This window comes from Rhea americana, unplaced genomic scaffold, assembly GCF_003343005.1.
Source record: "Rhea americana isolate MKP2758 unplaced genomic scaffold, rheAme1 scaffold_76, whole genome shotgun sequence".
NCBI classification, from domain to species: Eukaryota; Metazoa; Chordata; class Aves; order Rheiformes; family Rheidae; genus Rhea; species Rhea americana.
In genome coordinates, this window is record NW_028186934.1 from 477,852 (window position 1) to 493,064 (window position 15,213).

A 15,213-nucleotide genomic window follows, 5' to 3' on the forward strand; every position below is an offset into this window, starting at 1 on the left:
CATTAACAAATTCATGGAACATTAGAACCTAAATATGGAAAATAGGTTAGSGATATGTTTGACTTTCCTTTTTTTGAAATGATTTGGATCCATATGGCACTATGCCTCTTTTCTGTATATTTTATAACCTGTATATTTATAATCTGTATATTTTGTATTGCTGTACTAAAGACTTCATTGTCACATAATGAACATCAAAATAACATAAAGAGTCTTTTCAGGATACCTTTGGCAATGTAAAATCTCAGACTAATAGTGGTGAAAAATGTTCGAAAGATGAAAAAAAGGAATGAATATGAGMGATTTAATGAAATCAAACATTCCAAAGGTGATAGGAATATACAAACAAAATCATTTTTTAAAAATCAGTAGAATTCTTGAATGTGGAGCCAATCTCYGAGACCAAGGCTGCCTCACCCGTGTTCATTTTATCTCGTAAGAACCTTGACATACACAGAGTGAAAAACTACTGCAGCACAATGAAAAAATCCAATAAGTACAATTTCTGTCCTGCATCTCATTTTGAGCAACAATAAGCTTCTGCAACATGGGAAAGACCTTTTCAAATTCTTAGTACCTAAAGTAATTTTTTTAGAAGTGTATTTAGCTTGCAACATGCACAACACAAAAGATAYTCAAAATATTTCTGCAAAGATGTTGGTATCTATTATTTATTTGCTTGAATGCAATTTTCATACTTTGCTTAATAAGGGATGGCAACCAATACACATCATTTACTGTAGCCCTTCATAGGTTCTAGCCGTTTGTCATGTATTAATGTATTCCGACTCGATTTTCATGAAAATAGCATTTGTTTGCCAGTACATTGTGGGGTGTAAGATATCAGCATATCAAACACTTCAGTGTTTTATTTATTCTCAGTTGGAAAGTAATGCAAATTGCTACACTTTACTGCACAATTTTCTACATTGGCTGAATAAGGCAGACATTTGCACATGGATCACCCATTAAACAGAAGAAAAGATTTAGGATCCTCTCTTGCCTGTACTGCTGCCAAGAGACTTTTGGGCCCTTTAAATCTAGTGTTCATATTACTATCTTGAACTATTAAAAAGGACTGTTACAACCTGTAAAATATAGCTCTTGTTAAATTGATGCAGAAGTATCATGGGGCATTACATCAAAGAGAGACCATGTCAGTATCTAAGCTAGTACTTCTATAGGTATACGACTTTGCACATGAGAAAAAAAAACATAAAACTTGAGCAGTTTATACATTTGAAATGTGTGAAAAAAGAAAAGAGAAAGCTGCGTTTGCAATGGAAATCACTGTCAAGTTACCTCATTTCTTCCAAAGCCTCGCAGTACACAGAAGTGCTTTATTTAAGTTTCAGTAAACATGGGACTGTTTTAACATATGTAACGAAACACAGTGAAGTGGAAAACCAGAAATGCACTATCTACTTGTCCTGCTCCTTCCATCAGGAGTGTCAAATGAATCTCCATCTGTGCCTTTGCGGGTGTTTAGCAGAGGTCAGAGAAGATAGAGCAGTGTAAAACTCCCGAGCGAAGCGTGCCTGGCCCCCCAAGACCACGGGCAGCAGCACATCTGGCCCAGATGCTGAGCTGTAGTGCATTTCTTCCTGTCCTTCTGCCTTCGCTGTAAATCTGAATATCGGAAACTTGGAGGATTGCTTCAGTGTTGGAAACCCCCTTACTGATACACACATCACTTAAAGTCCTAATTCATCCCCACCTCTTGGCTTGTGGTAAGAACGTCCAACAGATGTCATCCAGGATAACAGGGTCAAACATTTTGTTTTGTTTTGTTTCACTAGACAGTAAGATGTCTATAATTTGTCTGCACTGAACATCTCTTTTCTGTCTTGCAAATAATATCAAGTTGAAGTTTATTATGCTCTCAAAGAGAAATCTGTTATTTGGCAAAACTGAAATATTTTTATTATATGATTAAATATTGATCAAGGAATTTATCTTACCCAAAGAAATTCCGCTTTACAGAAATGACACAAACTACTCTTATGTCAAAACAAATAGTTTTTAAGTTTGTTATTTGTTATTTTTCTGTTTACCAAAAAATAAGTCTAGTGACAAACACTGGAAAAAAATGTTATTTAAAATGTACCTGTACCAAGATAGAAACTTGTTCAGTGGTTTAAAAAAAAAAAAAAAAAGTTGTCTTTGTGCCCTAGAAAAGAGAGAAGCTGGTATATGTATCCATCTATCTAAACAGATGGATAATGTCAATTTGCTGTGCTARAAAAAACACAAATAGAAAAGAAATGGTTCATTTTAAAAGTGCACTATATATTCAAGGTTCCCATTTCATAAATATCTTGCCTGCTGTGCACTGCAGTTGACCCTTTAAACGTACCCAGTCAATAACCTATTGTTTACTCTAAGTCCATTTTGTCATTTTGATGACACCGACTCCAGTGTGGCAGTCCTCCTGCCCGGCTCCGCGGTGTGTGTGCCTCCCTTTGGCTAGCACTGCCGCACTAAAAAGCCAGTAAAACGTCGCTAAACGCAGATCCGAATGCTAATTCGCCTAACAGACCTATGAAATGAGGACACTAAATCTAGGTGAGCAGCGCTTGAGTCTCCTGCGAACTGGTGGTCCTGAGGTTACTTGCTATATTAAATAAGAGTTGTCTAATACATCTTTAGAATTGCAGGTACCTGTAAATTAGACCTGGGAAGTACTTTGCCAGAGGTAATAGATAACTGCAGTGCTCCCTCTATCTTAACCTCTTGAATTTATCCAACATCAAGTTCACTTGGGGAGCTCCAGACAGAGAAACAGCGATACCCAAGGATAGGGTGGTCTTCAGATAGCACCTTCCAGAYGCTTTCCCTACAGCATAACCTCAAAATGCTAAAATTTCATTCATCAACAACTTAATGTTTATATATCTATAGGAGACTGGTTACGCAGCTGTCAAGGGTCCCCAAGAGTGTTTATGAATTATATTCCCTGCACGTTCTCCCAGTTCAGAAAGCTTAAATGAATGATTTCTGACTGCAGCATTTTGATGTGTTTTGCTATTAATTTCCCATCTTTAYTTTCAATTTAATGTACTTTTAATTAAGCAATAATATATAATCTTATATTCATCTATCACTTTTACTCAAACATATTAGGAAATAGAATTGAAAGGAATAGAAGAAAGCTCATCAGAGACCCTTTGGTGGTACAGCAAAGCCAGAATAAAATGCCACCTTCTGACAGGACCTTCAAGGTTTCATAAAAAGATAATGGATGTGCTTGTCACTGACACTAATGATCAAACATTTTCCCAGTTTTACTGGATATTAAATTGTGAACTATAAAAGAAAACGCCACAGTCTAAGCAACATAGGAAAAAAGAATCTTAGTATATTTTTTTTATCCCCTTTGATGTCTAAATAACTTAAACCTTCTTATGCCCTCGTTATTAAACTGAATAGTCACTATGACATTAACGGACGATGGTTAGCTCTATTAAAGGGAAGAGGCCTACTCTCACAAGGAAATACAACTCAACTCAAGGTTGCAGAATAAGGCATGATAAAATGATTAAGTGACACAGGACACTAATACAACAAAATATCTTTACGTAATTGACTAAAACTTTTTAAATCTACCATGAAGCAATTTTTGGAACAGCTATGTCTAATTACCTAGATGAGTTTGAAAGATATCCTCTGTTTAACACTTTCACTATAAAAAAAATTATAACTATCATGGCAAAACAAGGARAGGAACAAGTCAAGAAAATATATCTGATGGGAAGAATACAAAATAAATAACTACCAAAATAAAGATCAGTCATTTTGACAAACCAGATCAACACTGAAAATTTCAGATCTAATTTGCAAGGACTGGGGGGGAGGGGAAATGTGATTCTATTCTATTCTACTTAGAAGTAGAAGCAAACAAAACAGGACAAGACAATACCTTCCAGTCAATTAGAATGGAATTAGGCTCCTGAAATGGGCAGCTACTCCAAAATCGTTCTGACTCATACATCATCATCTCTCATTCTCAGACATTTTTCAGACAAAGACAAAATTGTGCTAAGAAACTCTTGTTTTTTTCTTTTTGGTGTGCTTTAAGTGTAGTTTCTCCATACTTCATTTTTATCTTTGTTTTCCCTTTATCAAAAAGATTTCACTTTTAAGTGGTTGCTAACATTTTAGCCAAGCATCTCCGTAAAACGTAGGTCCTCAACCACAGCAAATCTAAAGGACAAAGAGTGTCTCAGCTCAGAATAAACAGAAAAACAACTTCCATTGCACTAAAAGCCTTTTACTATTGACTTAAAAYAGCATTGCAAAGAATCTAACATTGTAGCACATCCTTGCTCCCCATCACTATTGGTCTGGATGAAAAAGTTTATCTGAAGTTGAAAAACAACTCTAAACATTTATTTAACTGGCCTCCTTGTTAAGAAATTTCACAGTGTGAATCTTGGTAAAACAGCAGCAAAGCTCCTAGGACATGCACAGATTGTCTATATTTAGATATATATCCACAGAGACGGAGACAAGAAACCCAGAGCGACAAAGGTTGTAGGAAAGTGAGAAGATAAGCCTTAGTTTGTCCCTTACATCTTCTCATGTGGAAAAAAAAATCCCTGTGTTACATCCCCTGCACACTCAGGCGTTTTACGCAGCAGTGAAGTGAGATCTCGTTCTCCCACCGGCAACGGCCAGTGAAGCACAACCTCTCACCTTACGGGATGTGATTCAAGTAAAGGATGCTGAGAATTTCTTGGCTACGCGTTTGCACAACCACAAGGTCTAATGTGACAGCAGAGGGTAATGTTCTGCTGTACGGGGCTGAACAACACTTTCAAAACAGCAAAAAGAAAAGTTGTGTCTACTATGATTATACAAAACTTGTGCTTTGAGGATACCATGCCTCTTACATCGTTATCCTAAGACCTGGAGGCATAATATTGAAAGGCAGAAAAACAAAATGCAAAGTGTGCAAATTCTTGGGTTTGATTACTGGTGTACTTCTGCAGTGCCTATTTAGTGATACCTCATCGTTATTTACTTAATGTATGACAGTGGCATTGTACCAAAATACACGAATGACCCCTAAAAAGCTGCATTTATTTTACTGAAAAAACTCTTGACAGCCTGATACAGGATTAGTTTGCAAAGTTCACTTGAAAGTAATTTCAGGAATTCATACCAACCACTGGATTCTGCAGTGAGTTTTAGAGGTATTACTATAATAGGTTCCACTCAAACAAAAATTAGTTCTTCGCCCCTTGAGGCTCTGTAAAGACCACACAGTCCAAAGGACCACAAAAGCACGAGTGCAAACGAAATGCTCCCAGGCTCAGGAGGACGTTGCTGGCTGGTTACCTCAGGGATCAGTGTTAAAACTACAAGTGAAAAAGCCATGGTCATCAGCCACAGTGAATTAATTTTCATCTTTCAAGCAACTTGCACTTCCAAACACTGCAACTGCAAGCTCATGTAGGAATTAGCCTTAATAATTTACACAAATAAACAATGCTTTCAGATAATGGATACTGTATCACTGAACATAAAATATAAAATAAGTATTAAAGTTTAAAAAATAAAATATTGATTAGAGGCACATATTATTACCTGCTGCACTAACATGTGCTCAGGACTTGAGGTCACTGTATATATTAGAAGACAGGAGGAGGGAGAGAAGTGTACAAAATATCAGGATTGCTTTGCTGAAAGAAGTACATCRCAAATGAAACTTCGAACTGGACCCCAGTGAAATAAAACTCCAGTAAAAAATAATTATGATCGCTCYGGAAATGATTCAGCCCCAGATAAAACACAACTACAATAGACTAAAATTCAAAATCTAAAGTCGAAATCCACTCCAATAAAAAGTCAAATACATTAAATTTTTAATAAAAACAAAACTGATGGATCCAAATTACCCAGATGAGCCAACCAGAACCAGTGAATTTGAGGATCATGCGATCTGAATTCAAAATGTATAGAAACAGAACACTGCTGAAATAAAATGACCATATATAAGAAAACCAAAATCCCAACCATTGCTAATGCCCACAAGTGGAAAACAAAACCTCCCGGTCTTCAGAACTGGCTCCCTGCTGGGAGTGACAGCTGGYTCACCAAGCCCCTGCAGATGCTACAGGCAACGCCGAATGGACATACCTACGTAAGTATTCTGAAGGGTCGGGCTGAATTCTGTAATATTCTAGCACTGAATTCCCGCTGTCACGAGTTTCAGCATGCAACATTTCAACAGAATGTGCAGAAGAAAACACAAACAAGTGTATCATTATCTCGAGAGCTGTCAAACATATCATAAATGCGACCACGCTGAACAAATAGCAAAAGTGTAATCTTTTTGGCAATACAAGCTACTAGAGAGATACCACACGAGTCTACCAACAACATCAGCATATGCTATTCGCCCAAAAAAAGTCAGTGAAAGGTAACTCTTCATTCATGCTCTAAATTGGCCCAAGAAAGAAATATCAGATATTTAAATTATACCCATAACACTTTCTAAAACAATAACGAAACTCAAAACAGACAGGCAAAAACTACAACCCTAAATAATTAATTTTGTCATAACCTTCTTTGATTTCTTGCAATATAGAAAATCATGATAATACAGAAAAACAATCTATTTCAACCAACATATAAATCTATTATCTATGAGCTAACATTAAACCTAATTTACCTATCTATGAAATATGGCCTCACCATGTTATTCACAGAAAGAACCTCTCTGTCTCAACAACTCAGCAATGGGAACAGCTGTTTCATATCACTAAATGCAGAGCAGAACAGCAGGTTCTTCCAGATAATACTCGCAATGCCTTTATAKCTCATCCCCAGAATACAAACCTTCCATTTGACAAAACAGATTCATAAATCCAAAAAAACCAAAAACAAACAAAAAATAACCTCCATTAAAAATAAAAACATTCTCATGTGTAACATGAATTGCATTGCAGATAGCAGGGATTAATGGAAAGCTGAAAGCTTCTTACCAAGTACCCCAAGGCGATAGTTGACTGTGATGACTATCACATTCCCATAACTTGCTAGAACACTGCCATCATATAAATTTCCAGTGCCTTCCATGTAGGACCCTCCGTGAATATACACCATCACAGGCTTAGGTCCCCCACTGTCCCGAATGTCTGGAAAAAATATTAAGACACATTTTAACTTGAGAAAGTACCAAAAAGGATACATGCAATATTTTAATGTATTTTTAGTAGGATTATTTTTCTTGAAGTGTTTCTCAAGCAACATTTATTAAATAAAGAAATGAGGGGGYTGGGCATCAGTGTCTTTTTGTGGCTTGTTTGTAACTGAAGTTCATATTTTTGAAACACTTGATGGCCTCAAAAATGCAGAAAAAAAATTGAAATGGTAACATGATTGCTCAAATGCAATGGGTCAGCGGTCTGATTCTGTTCCTGCTGAATTCAACACAAAATAGCTACTAATGTCAGTGTGACCTCATCTAGGCAAAGCCTGAATGCTTCTGAAAGGCTCAGCCCATCTCTCTGTGCACACAGCTAAAGGCATTTCACTTAATTAAGCTAAATAATAAGATTTGTCCTCCTATGCAAGTTGCTGACGTGCTCTTTGATCCAATATGATCACGACTTTACACAAAGGGTGGATAAATGACTTTGAGGCTGTTTAACACCTAGGCCTCAAAGGGGTATTGTTCTGTAACCAGGGTGGCCCGAAGTTTAGGGAGAGTAGGTGCTTCTTATTTTACTAAGTTGTGAGAGGGACTGTGTGCCTCTGTCTACCTGCAAAAATAACTGCCTGCAATGATGCTTCCAAATCCCTTCTCAGCATTATTCAAACAAATGGGGGGCAGTTTCAAAAAAAAAAAAAAATGTTGAACGTGACGCTGAACTCAAGTATCTCTTAGCACCCATTTAAAAATCCCTCTAGAAGCTCCACTATGTTCTCAGACTACAAAATGAGACACATGACATACTGTTTTTCATAACTTTTTAGTAAAGACATGTATTTGTGCATCTCCCTAAATAGCCGGATTTGCAAATGGCTACATTTACTGTTGACAAAATATTGAATGTCTACRTTGAGTGCGAATGTGATTCACCAGTGCTCCACCAGAGCACAAGGCCTCCAAAAGTCCTCCCCAAGTAGCAGTCCCTCATGAAGCAACATGTAGTAAACTGGGGGCTGCTGGGAGAGCAAACGTTAACAGGTTCTTTGTGTTGGAGTGGAAAGAAATCAGCTAAGAGTTAATTTTAGACTTTTATTTTACATCTGGATTCATTTATATTTTGATCTAATTTACTAGGTATCCAACTATTTTCCACTGTCGACACAGCTGGGAACCGCACTGAATATTCTGGTCTGAAGAAGATTTTTTTGTCAGTACGGCAGTATTCAGGTGACTTCCCTTGAATACCCACTTCAGTGTCTGAAAAGACCTTAGATATATTGTTTATGCCTTTGATCTGGAGGACCCTTAGTTCAGCCGCTTTCAGGTAAGCTCTCTGCAACGGGGGTTGCAATATTTCTGAAGCCCTGTAAAGACAACTAGGTGAGGGCAGTTACATTAAAACCTTGCTTTTTGTGTTTGGTGAGAAAGAACAGCACCGATGGGTCTGCTCATAGAAAGGCAGCTGCTATTATTATTTTGATATTGATTCTATTTTGAAGAAAATGCCAGAACAGTCAGGATCAGAAATTGGATCTTCAATATTGGGAGTACTAGAACAATCATTTATTCAAAACCAAAAGGATGATGAAGGGTTGTGCATGAAATTGCTTGTATTGCTTTCCTCGCTCARGCATACAGTAAGGGCTTTCCAACATGCAATTTCCAAGGTGTAAAGCTAAGAAGATTATTTATCTTCATTTTCTATAGGATAGACTTATGAGCTCCTGAGGTTTAAAATCTACACTGTGGCAAAAGTCTTTTCAAATTCACATAGTGTTTTCAGTGGATGGTTTGTTCATAGTCTATGCATCATTGGCTTTTTTTTTGGATACAAATATGGAAGCAATAATAAATTATTAATCTGAAATCACTGTGTGACTGTTCCCAGCAGAAATTGTACATAGTTAATTGTATGCTTGAAGGTAGCACAGGGGGAGACTGTCTCAGAATTCTTCTTTAATTAAAATTACATAGAATTACAGAGCACCAACTGTGAACAGTAATGAAATGTTGGTAGTACTGGCCTGTTTATCTGGAAAATAAGATTGGGATATTTAGAAAAGAATGAGTGYCTTTTATCTATCTGAGAAAAGAAGCACGCATTCATGAGTAAAATCTGACATATAAAGAAGTCATGCTCTACRTTCTGTCTATATTATACTTTTGCTATTTCGCATTAATAATAGACTTGTCAGAATTAYAGCCAGCTAAATAAAGATTATTTTTCAGCTCTTCCTTTGTGCCATGTCAGACCAGACGAGATGCAGTATGACTCTCCCCTATGCCGCTTTGCCAAAGGCATCAGCCTTAAGAGCAACCCCGGGTAGAGCAGAGAGGTGGTGCTTCTCTGTGGCACGGGCTGTAATCTACTCCCGGAGACCTCGCTGAGGCTATCGCAGAGTCATGCAAAATTCAACTAAAGCTACTGTAACTTTGTGCTACGGATTATACAGAAGCTATGCAGATCTTCCTGTGAAGTGCAGCTTTATCTAGAAAAGAGAAAGAATAGAGATAGCTGCATTTTGAGGTCCAGTCTTACAGTCAGTGGTTTCATTATCAACAAAAACGATACGCTAGGAATATTTGAAAGGTGCAGATACTCAGCTGGGAGAGGACTGTCTAACTATGGTGCGTGTTAATAACTAGAAATAAGATGATCCAATGAAGATAGCAAAAAAGTAGACCACAGCAAAAAATGACACCGTAATCAAGGACTGTTTCCTACTTGAAAGACAGTAACTCTGTCATCCTTCTAAATTAAAATGGAGAAAGTGCTAGATAACGCTTTGTGAGGTGAAATACTGTACTGGTAAAAAAGTGACAGACAGATGTGTTTTTTCAAAACCATTTATTGGAGTTAAGTGTCAACTCCYAAAGAAAATAAATTAGATTTTGGCACTCAGCTCCTTCTAACTGCGTTTCAAAATCTGACCCTAAATTATTTGATAATTTGTTTCATTTTCAGCCTTCAGTCTGGTCTCGGTCCTTTGTGCTCATGTGCTGGAGTGGTCTCCCTAAACTGTAGTAACATTTTCTCACGCTGATGAATAGTTTATTCATCTAAGTAGCTCATGCTGAATAAGCCTGAAGAGCTGGGGCACAAATGCGACATTTCTGCCAATGTAGACTTACATACTGATTTATTGTATACTTAGTGGATTATCAAGTGTGGTTTTACTTAAAAAAAAAAATAAAGCAGAAACGTGAACAATTTCAAAGATATTGAAATGGGATAGTGCTGTGCAAAATCCTTCTCAGATTCAACCCTCTCTGTTCTGTTTTATTCACACACAAGTTTTGAGTGCTGTGATTTGTTTGGCTTTAAATTGCTAGTTCATAACAGCTAAGTAGGCCTTACTGTATGGCAGATCTTATTAACGTGACACATACATGATCTTTCTTATTACAGTTTCCATCATCTCCTCTGTTCTGTACCTTTCTGATATTTGTTGCATCTGCTTTTTACGTCTGATCTTATTCACATTTCAGGCAATTTAGGAATAGGACTGTCTTTTATTCTACATTGGTTACAACATGCAACAGGGAACCAAGTTTGACTGTGACTACCAGSCACAATCGTCGTACGTAACAAAACATAATTATAGCTTCAGTCATCTCAAGCTGATGTGAATTCGCCATGTAACTTAACAAGTATAATTTGCAGGGAAGAACTAAAACAGGTGAGGAAGAAAGCCTACCTAGAGACAACTCAGCACAAAAATATAATCAGTTTAGCACCAATGTTGTGAGCATTGCTTTTCCAAATAGCTTTTGATACTATAGAAAATTGTGACATTTTGATGTAGAGTATTGACTCAGTTTTGTTTTTTGAACATGAAACATTACTGAAACAGTAGAAAACTTTTTAGATTGGTTACTCTAAAATGTRTGTGTTCCTTATATAGAACATTAGGTGGACCAAAGTGTAGATATTCCATAATCTTTCTTCCTAAAACATTTAAGTAGAGCASGGTAACAATCAATGCAGCTCTTTCAATAACTTAAGACTCTTTTTAAAGCATTTGACCTTTCAGTTCGAATCTCATATATGCACTGCTATTTTAATGTCAGTGCCCTTATCATGGCTAATATGTAGATTTCCGTTAATGCCACATTTTTTAATATGCGATATAATGCCAGATGTCCTGAAACTACTGAAGTGCCTACTGAACTTCCATTGGAAGTAGCAGGGAAGTCTTGGGCAAGCTTCATTTATTTAAAATACATTTTTTTTTTTTTTTTTTAAGTAAATACAATCAGCTGCAATCAAGTTTCAGCTAAACAGAATTATCTCCTTTTTTGCATCTGTCAAACCAATGGATCATTTTGTGCATTATTGAACACCTGGCTGCCCTTGTCTGAGAGAAAGGGCTTTGAGATCCTGATGGAGAACTACATGGAAGTATATTATAAAATAATAAAATGCAAAGTGATGGAACTTTCTTTTACAGAAAAGCATCTGGAGCAGGTTTGAATTAGAGTGGGACCTCAACAGCCAAGGAGGCAGTAATTTTAGACTATTAAAATATGAACATAARTCATATTCATGAATATGTCAGCAAAAGCTGACAGGCTCTTCACTGTATGRGCAATACCTGGTAGCAGTAGAAGTATAATGGAGCCCAAAAGAGGTGCTTAAATTAAGTGTGTCAGAATTTGTATTATGAATGTTTTCAAGTGTTAACACCACTGTAAAAAACCATCACAATCTAAAGTTCTCAGTCTAAAGGGAAAATATAAACTGAAAAATTTAATGTGCAAATGAAATTGGAATTTGTACCGTTTGGGAGCTGGRAGCATAGACATAGTGAATGGGCGACAGCATGAACAGCAAACATGTGAATACATCTATGTGTATCAGTCAATGACTTTATCTTAAGTGGCAACAGTTGCATTACTCCAGCCCAGTTGGAACTCATTAGAGGCTATAATTAAGGCTGGAGCATGTGGTTGCCTTGCGAGGTAGACAAACACTTTCTGCTATTTACTGACCTCTGAAGTCCAAAAATGTACAGCTAGTGCCAAACTGAAAGACTGTTTCTCTCCCCATTTCTTACCATGACAGTTGAAAACAGATGAAATGCTAAAGTTAGCAATCTATTTTAATACTAATCAAGTGACAGGATTTTCCGGAGAAGATCGTCGGTTCTGAAATGCGCTTCTTTGCTTGCACCCACGGAGCTACAGTCTGTTAAATATGAGAGGGGATTTGCAGGTGGATTCTACATCRTTAGCAATTTAAAATTCAAAACTGGACTTCGTTCGTTTTCTTTTTTGATTTTAAACATGCTCTGGTTCATTGAATTTTAAACATTCAATGAAGTCCAACAGTCCATATAAAACGGAGCATCAGACTAAATGATCAGCATGATCACACAGTAACAGCCTGCGAACAAACAGCAACATCTGCTGATTGCCCTAATTCTCAGAAAAGATTGAGGTGGAACAGGGAAGAGTAGAAATATCTAGCAATTCAGCAGTTCCAGTGCGGGAGGCACATGCTTTCTGTTCCTTGCTCTGCTGTGGCCATGGTGTCTGCATTCCTCGTACTCAGTGTCCAAACTCCTCATTGCTAAAAGTGGAATAACAACTTTCCCCTAGCTCAGGGGGCTGTTAGAGCTGCTCAGATAGCATTGGGGGCTACGTAAGGATCTAACCCTGGCAGATTGATGTGCTAGGTGAGGTGTGTGTGACAGAACGGTGGATGAGAAGAACCTGGCTGAGAACAGCTCTTCATGGATGTGTCCTACGGCACTAACTACCCAGAAATCCAGTTCCGATCCGCGAGCACGGTGGCTGACTAATGATTGGTGTTGCATGTTATTTCAGTCATGCATGTTTAGCATACAGGAACTAAGGGTGCATAAAGAGTCACAACTTTTGCTATATACAAATTAAATGAAGTTAATTATTTAACTTACAAGAATTAGGACTGTAATAAAAATACTAAAAGATTTTAATTTTTAAATTAAACCTGGTTTCTGGACTGTATGCGCATATGGAGAACAGGCAGCTTATCTGTCTGCTGAGCCACTTGAAGTTAAATTTTGCATCTATATTAGATATTGTTTAGCTGTATGTCAGCAAATAGGCAAATGCACTGCTGCTATAAAAAAGGGAAGTCTAATGCTTACTGTTTGCAGGTAGCAATTTGAAAAATAGGTAAGCAATTTTCAAGCGTGGACTCCAAAGGGTTACACAAAAATAAGTCTGCCAACAGTCTCAGGGAAATAAAAAAGACATTTATATATTTTCTGACTTTGCGCACATTTTCCAGTCATAGAGTTTGAAAACACCTTCATTTTTTAAACTGCAAATTTGCAGATCATTAGCTGGTAATGTGCACTACTGCCTTTGGGTCTTTTGAAAACAAAAATGAAAAATGATCTCATTAACCCCGGTCTACTGGTTGCAGCGCATGCCAGAGATCCATGTTTGATTACTGATTCCAGTCGCTGGGCTGGCAAGGTTTGGACCGCAATGCTATGGTAGCGACATGGGAAAAGAATTATTGAGCAGCGTTTTGAAATGAAATCTTCTAATCAAAGTCTGAGTGACACAATACAGAATACTCTCTAGGCACTTGAGCCAGGTAGCTGCTACGCTTTCTTCAGGCAAAGCATATTATAAGGAACGAATGTGGGAGCTCTGAGCCTCTAAAAAATCCATACAGAGCATCCTGGGCACTTGGGAATTACTGGACATCTGTTTACATAGCACAGATGCTGCACTTGGCCCTTTCTCACCATATACAGCCCGCTATCCCTAATATATTAGAGATATATTAGCTGCATAATTCATTCAGTTTATATTTGTATCAACTAAAAGGTATCATACTGCAAAAGTGGGCAGTCAAAAGGTGACAGCTTTGATAGGCAGGTTAGCAGAAATCTTGACAGCTGAGGGCTTTTTCCTTTTCCTGTCTCTTTGCCTGCACCTGTACCAAACACACATGACCTGAAGTTTTTGAACTTTTCAATTCTGCCCGTGTAACACAGGCTAGAGCTTCACAGGAGGAGCCCAGGTCAGAAGACGCAGGTTGTCTGATCCTGGTCAGCATACTGGGCTTCTACTAACCCCGCAGACCTTTAAGCAGCCTTCACACTGTCTACAAACATAAAAACTTAAATTTGTCCTGACTCTTCGTGACTCTCAGAAGCAGCAAAGTCTAATTACTGCCTGTGTTCTTCCGCTGGCACGGAGAAGGAGAACAAAACTGTCACCTGTATGCCAGAGAGAATTAATCCCAGGCCTACAAATTGGAGTTTTATTAATGTTGTAAATGCATTTTTTTCCCTTCTAGTTTCACTGCGGCATCCTTACAGTTCTTTCTCTCTAAAAGAGCTGTCACCGCGGGAGATGCGTTTTTTCTTTTACGACACGGACCCTTGTCCTCCTAGGACGGAGATCACTACTCCCRCCCCCTGCTACGTGCTAAACTGCCTTCTGCTAGCAACCACTCTGCTGAGTTTTAGCAAACTGAGTAGTCGCTCTTAAACGTGTCTAAGCAGCAACTGACTCAACAAATGTTAAGCCATTAGCATCTGTCTTGGCAATTACACAGCAAATTAGGAGAGCCATTAAGGTCTGCTGGATGAATAACGCAGATTTCAAACCATTYCTTAAAAGATATTGTTAAAACAAGTCAGACTTCATTTTATATTGCCTAATTCACAGGTCTTAGAGAATACACAAGAATGTCCTTTGCTATATTTTTCTTATGAGCTAATGTTTAAAATGACTTTGCCTCAAAAAGCTAATCAGATCTGTGATTAACACCATATCTCTACTCATCCCTGAACAGTATGAGAGCTTTCAAAGGAGGTTTTCAAATTGATGTTCTCTCAAATATTGAACCAAGTGGTCAGCTTTCATTAAATGCTTAATTTTCACATTTAGGAGATGGTTAAGATTAAAAAGTAAGTATAGAAATTTGTGGGCCTATTTGTAAACTCAATGCTCACATGTTGGTTAACTAGTTAAATGCTCGTATTTGTCTTYCTACCTCTTTCATGACAGTACCACAACTTTCAGTTTGACTAAAGCAGATAGTG

General features: G+C 37.6%; 1 protein-coding gene across 8 annotated transcripts in view; it reads right to left on the reverse strand.

Annotated features, from left to right (window-relative positions):
* NLGN1 (neuroligin 1) overlaps positions 1-15,213 on the reverse strand; it is a 301,748-nt gene that overhangs the window by 186,826 nt on the left and 99,709 nt on the right. For 6 of the 8 annotated variants that reach the window (XM_085322273.1, XM_085322272.1, XM_085322271.1 and 3 more), the window contains one exon: positions 6,990-7,142. The exons of the other annotated variants lie outside the window; for them this stretch is intronic. In XM_085322273.1, the coding sequence (XP_085178399.1) occupies positions 6,990-7,142 (153 nt within the window). The remainder of the gene's footprint in view (positions 1-6,989; positions 7,143-15,213) is intronic. 8 annotated transcript variants of the gene reach the window in all.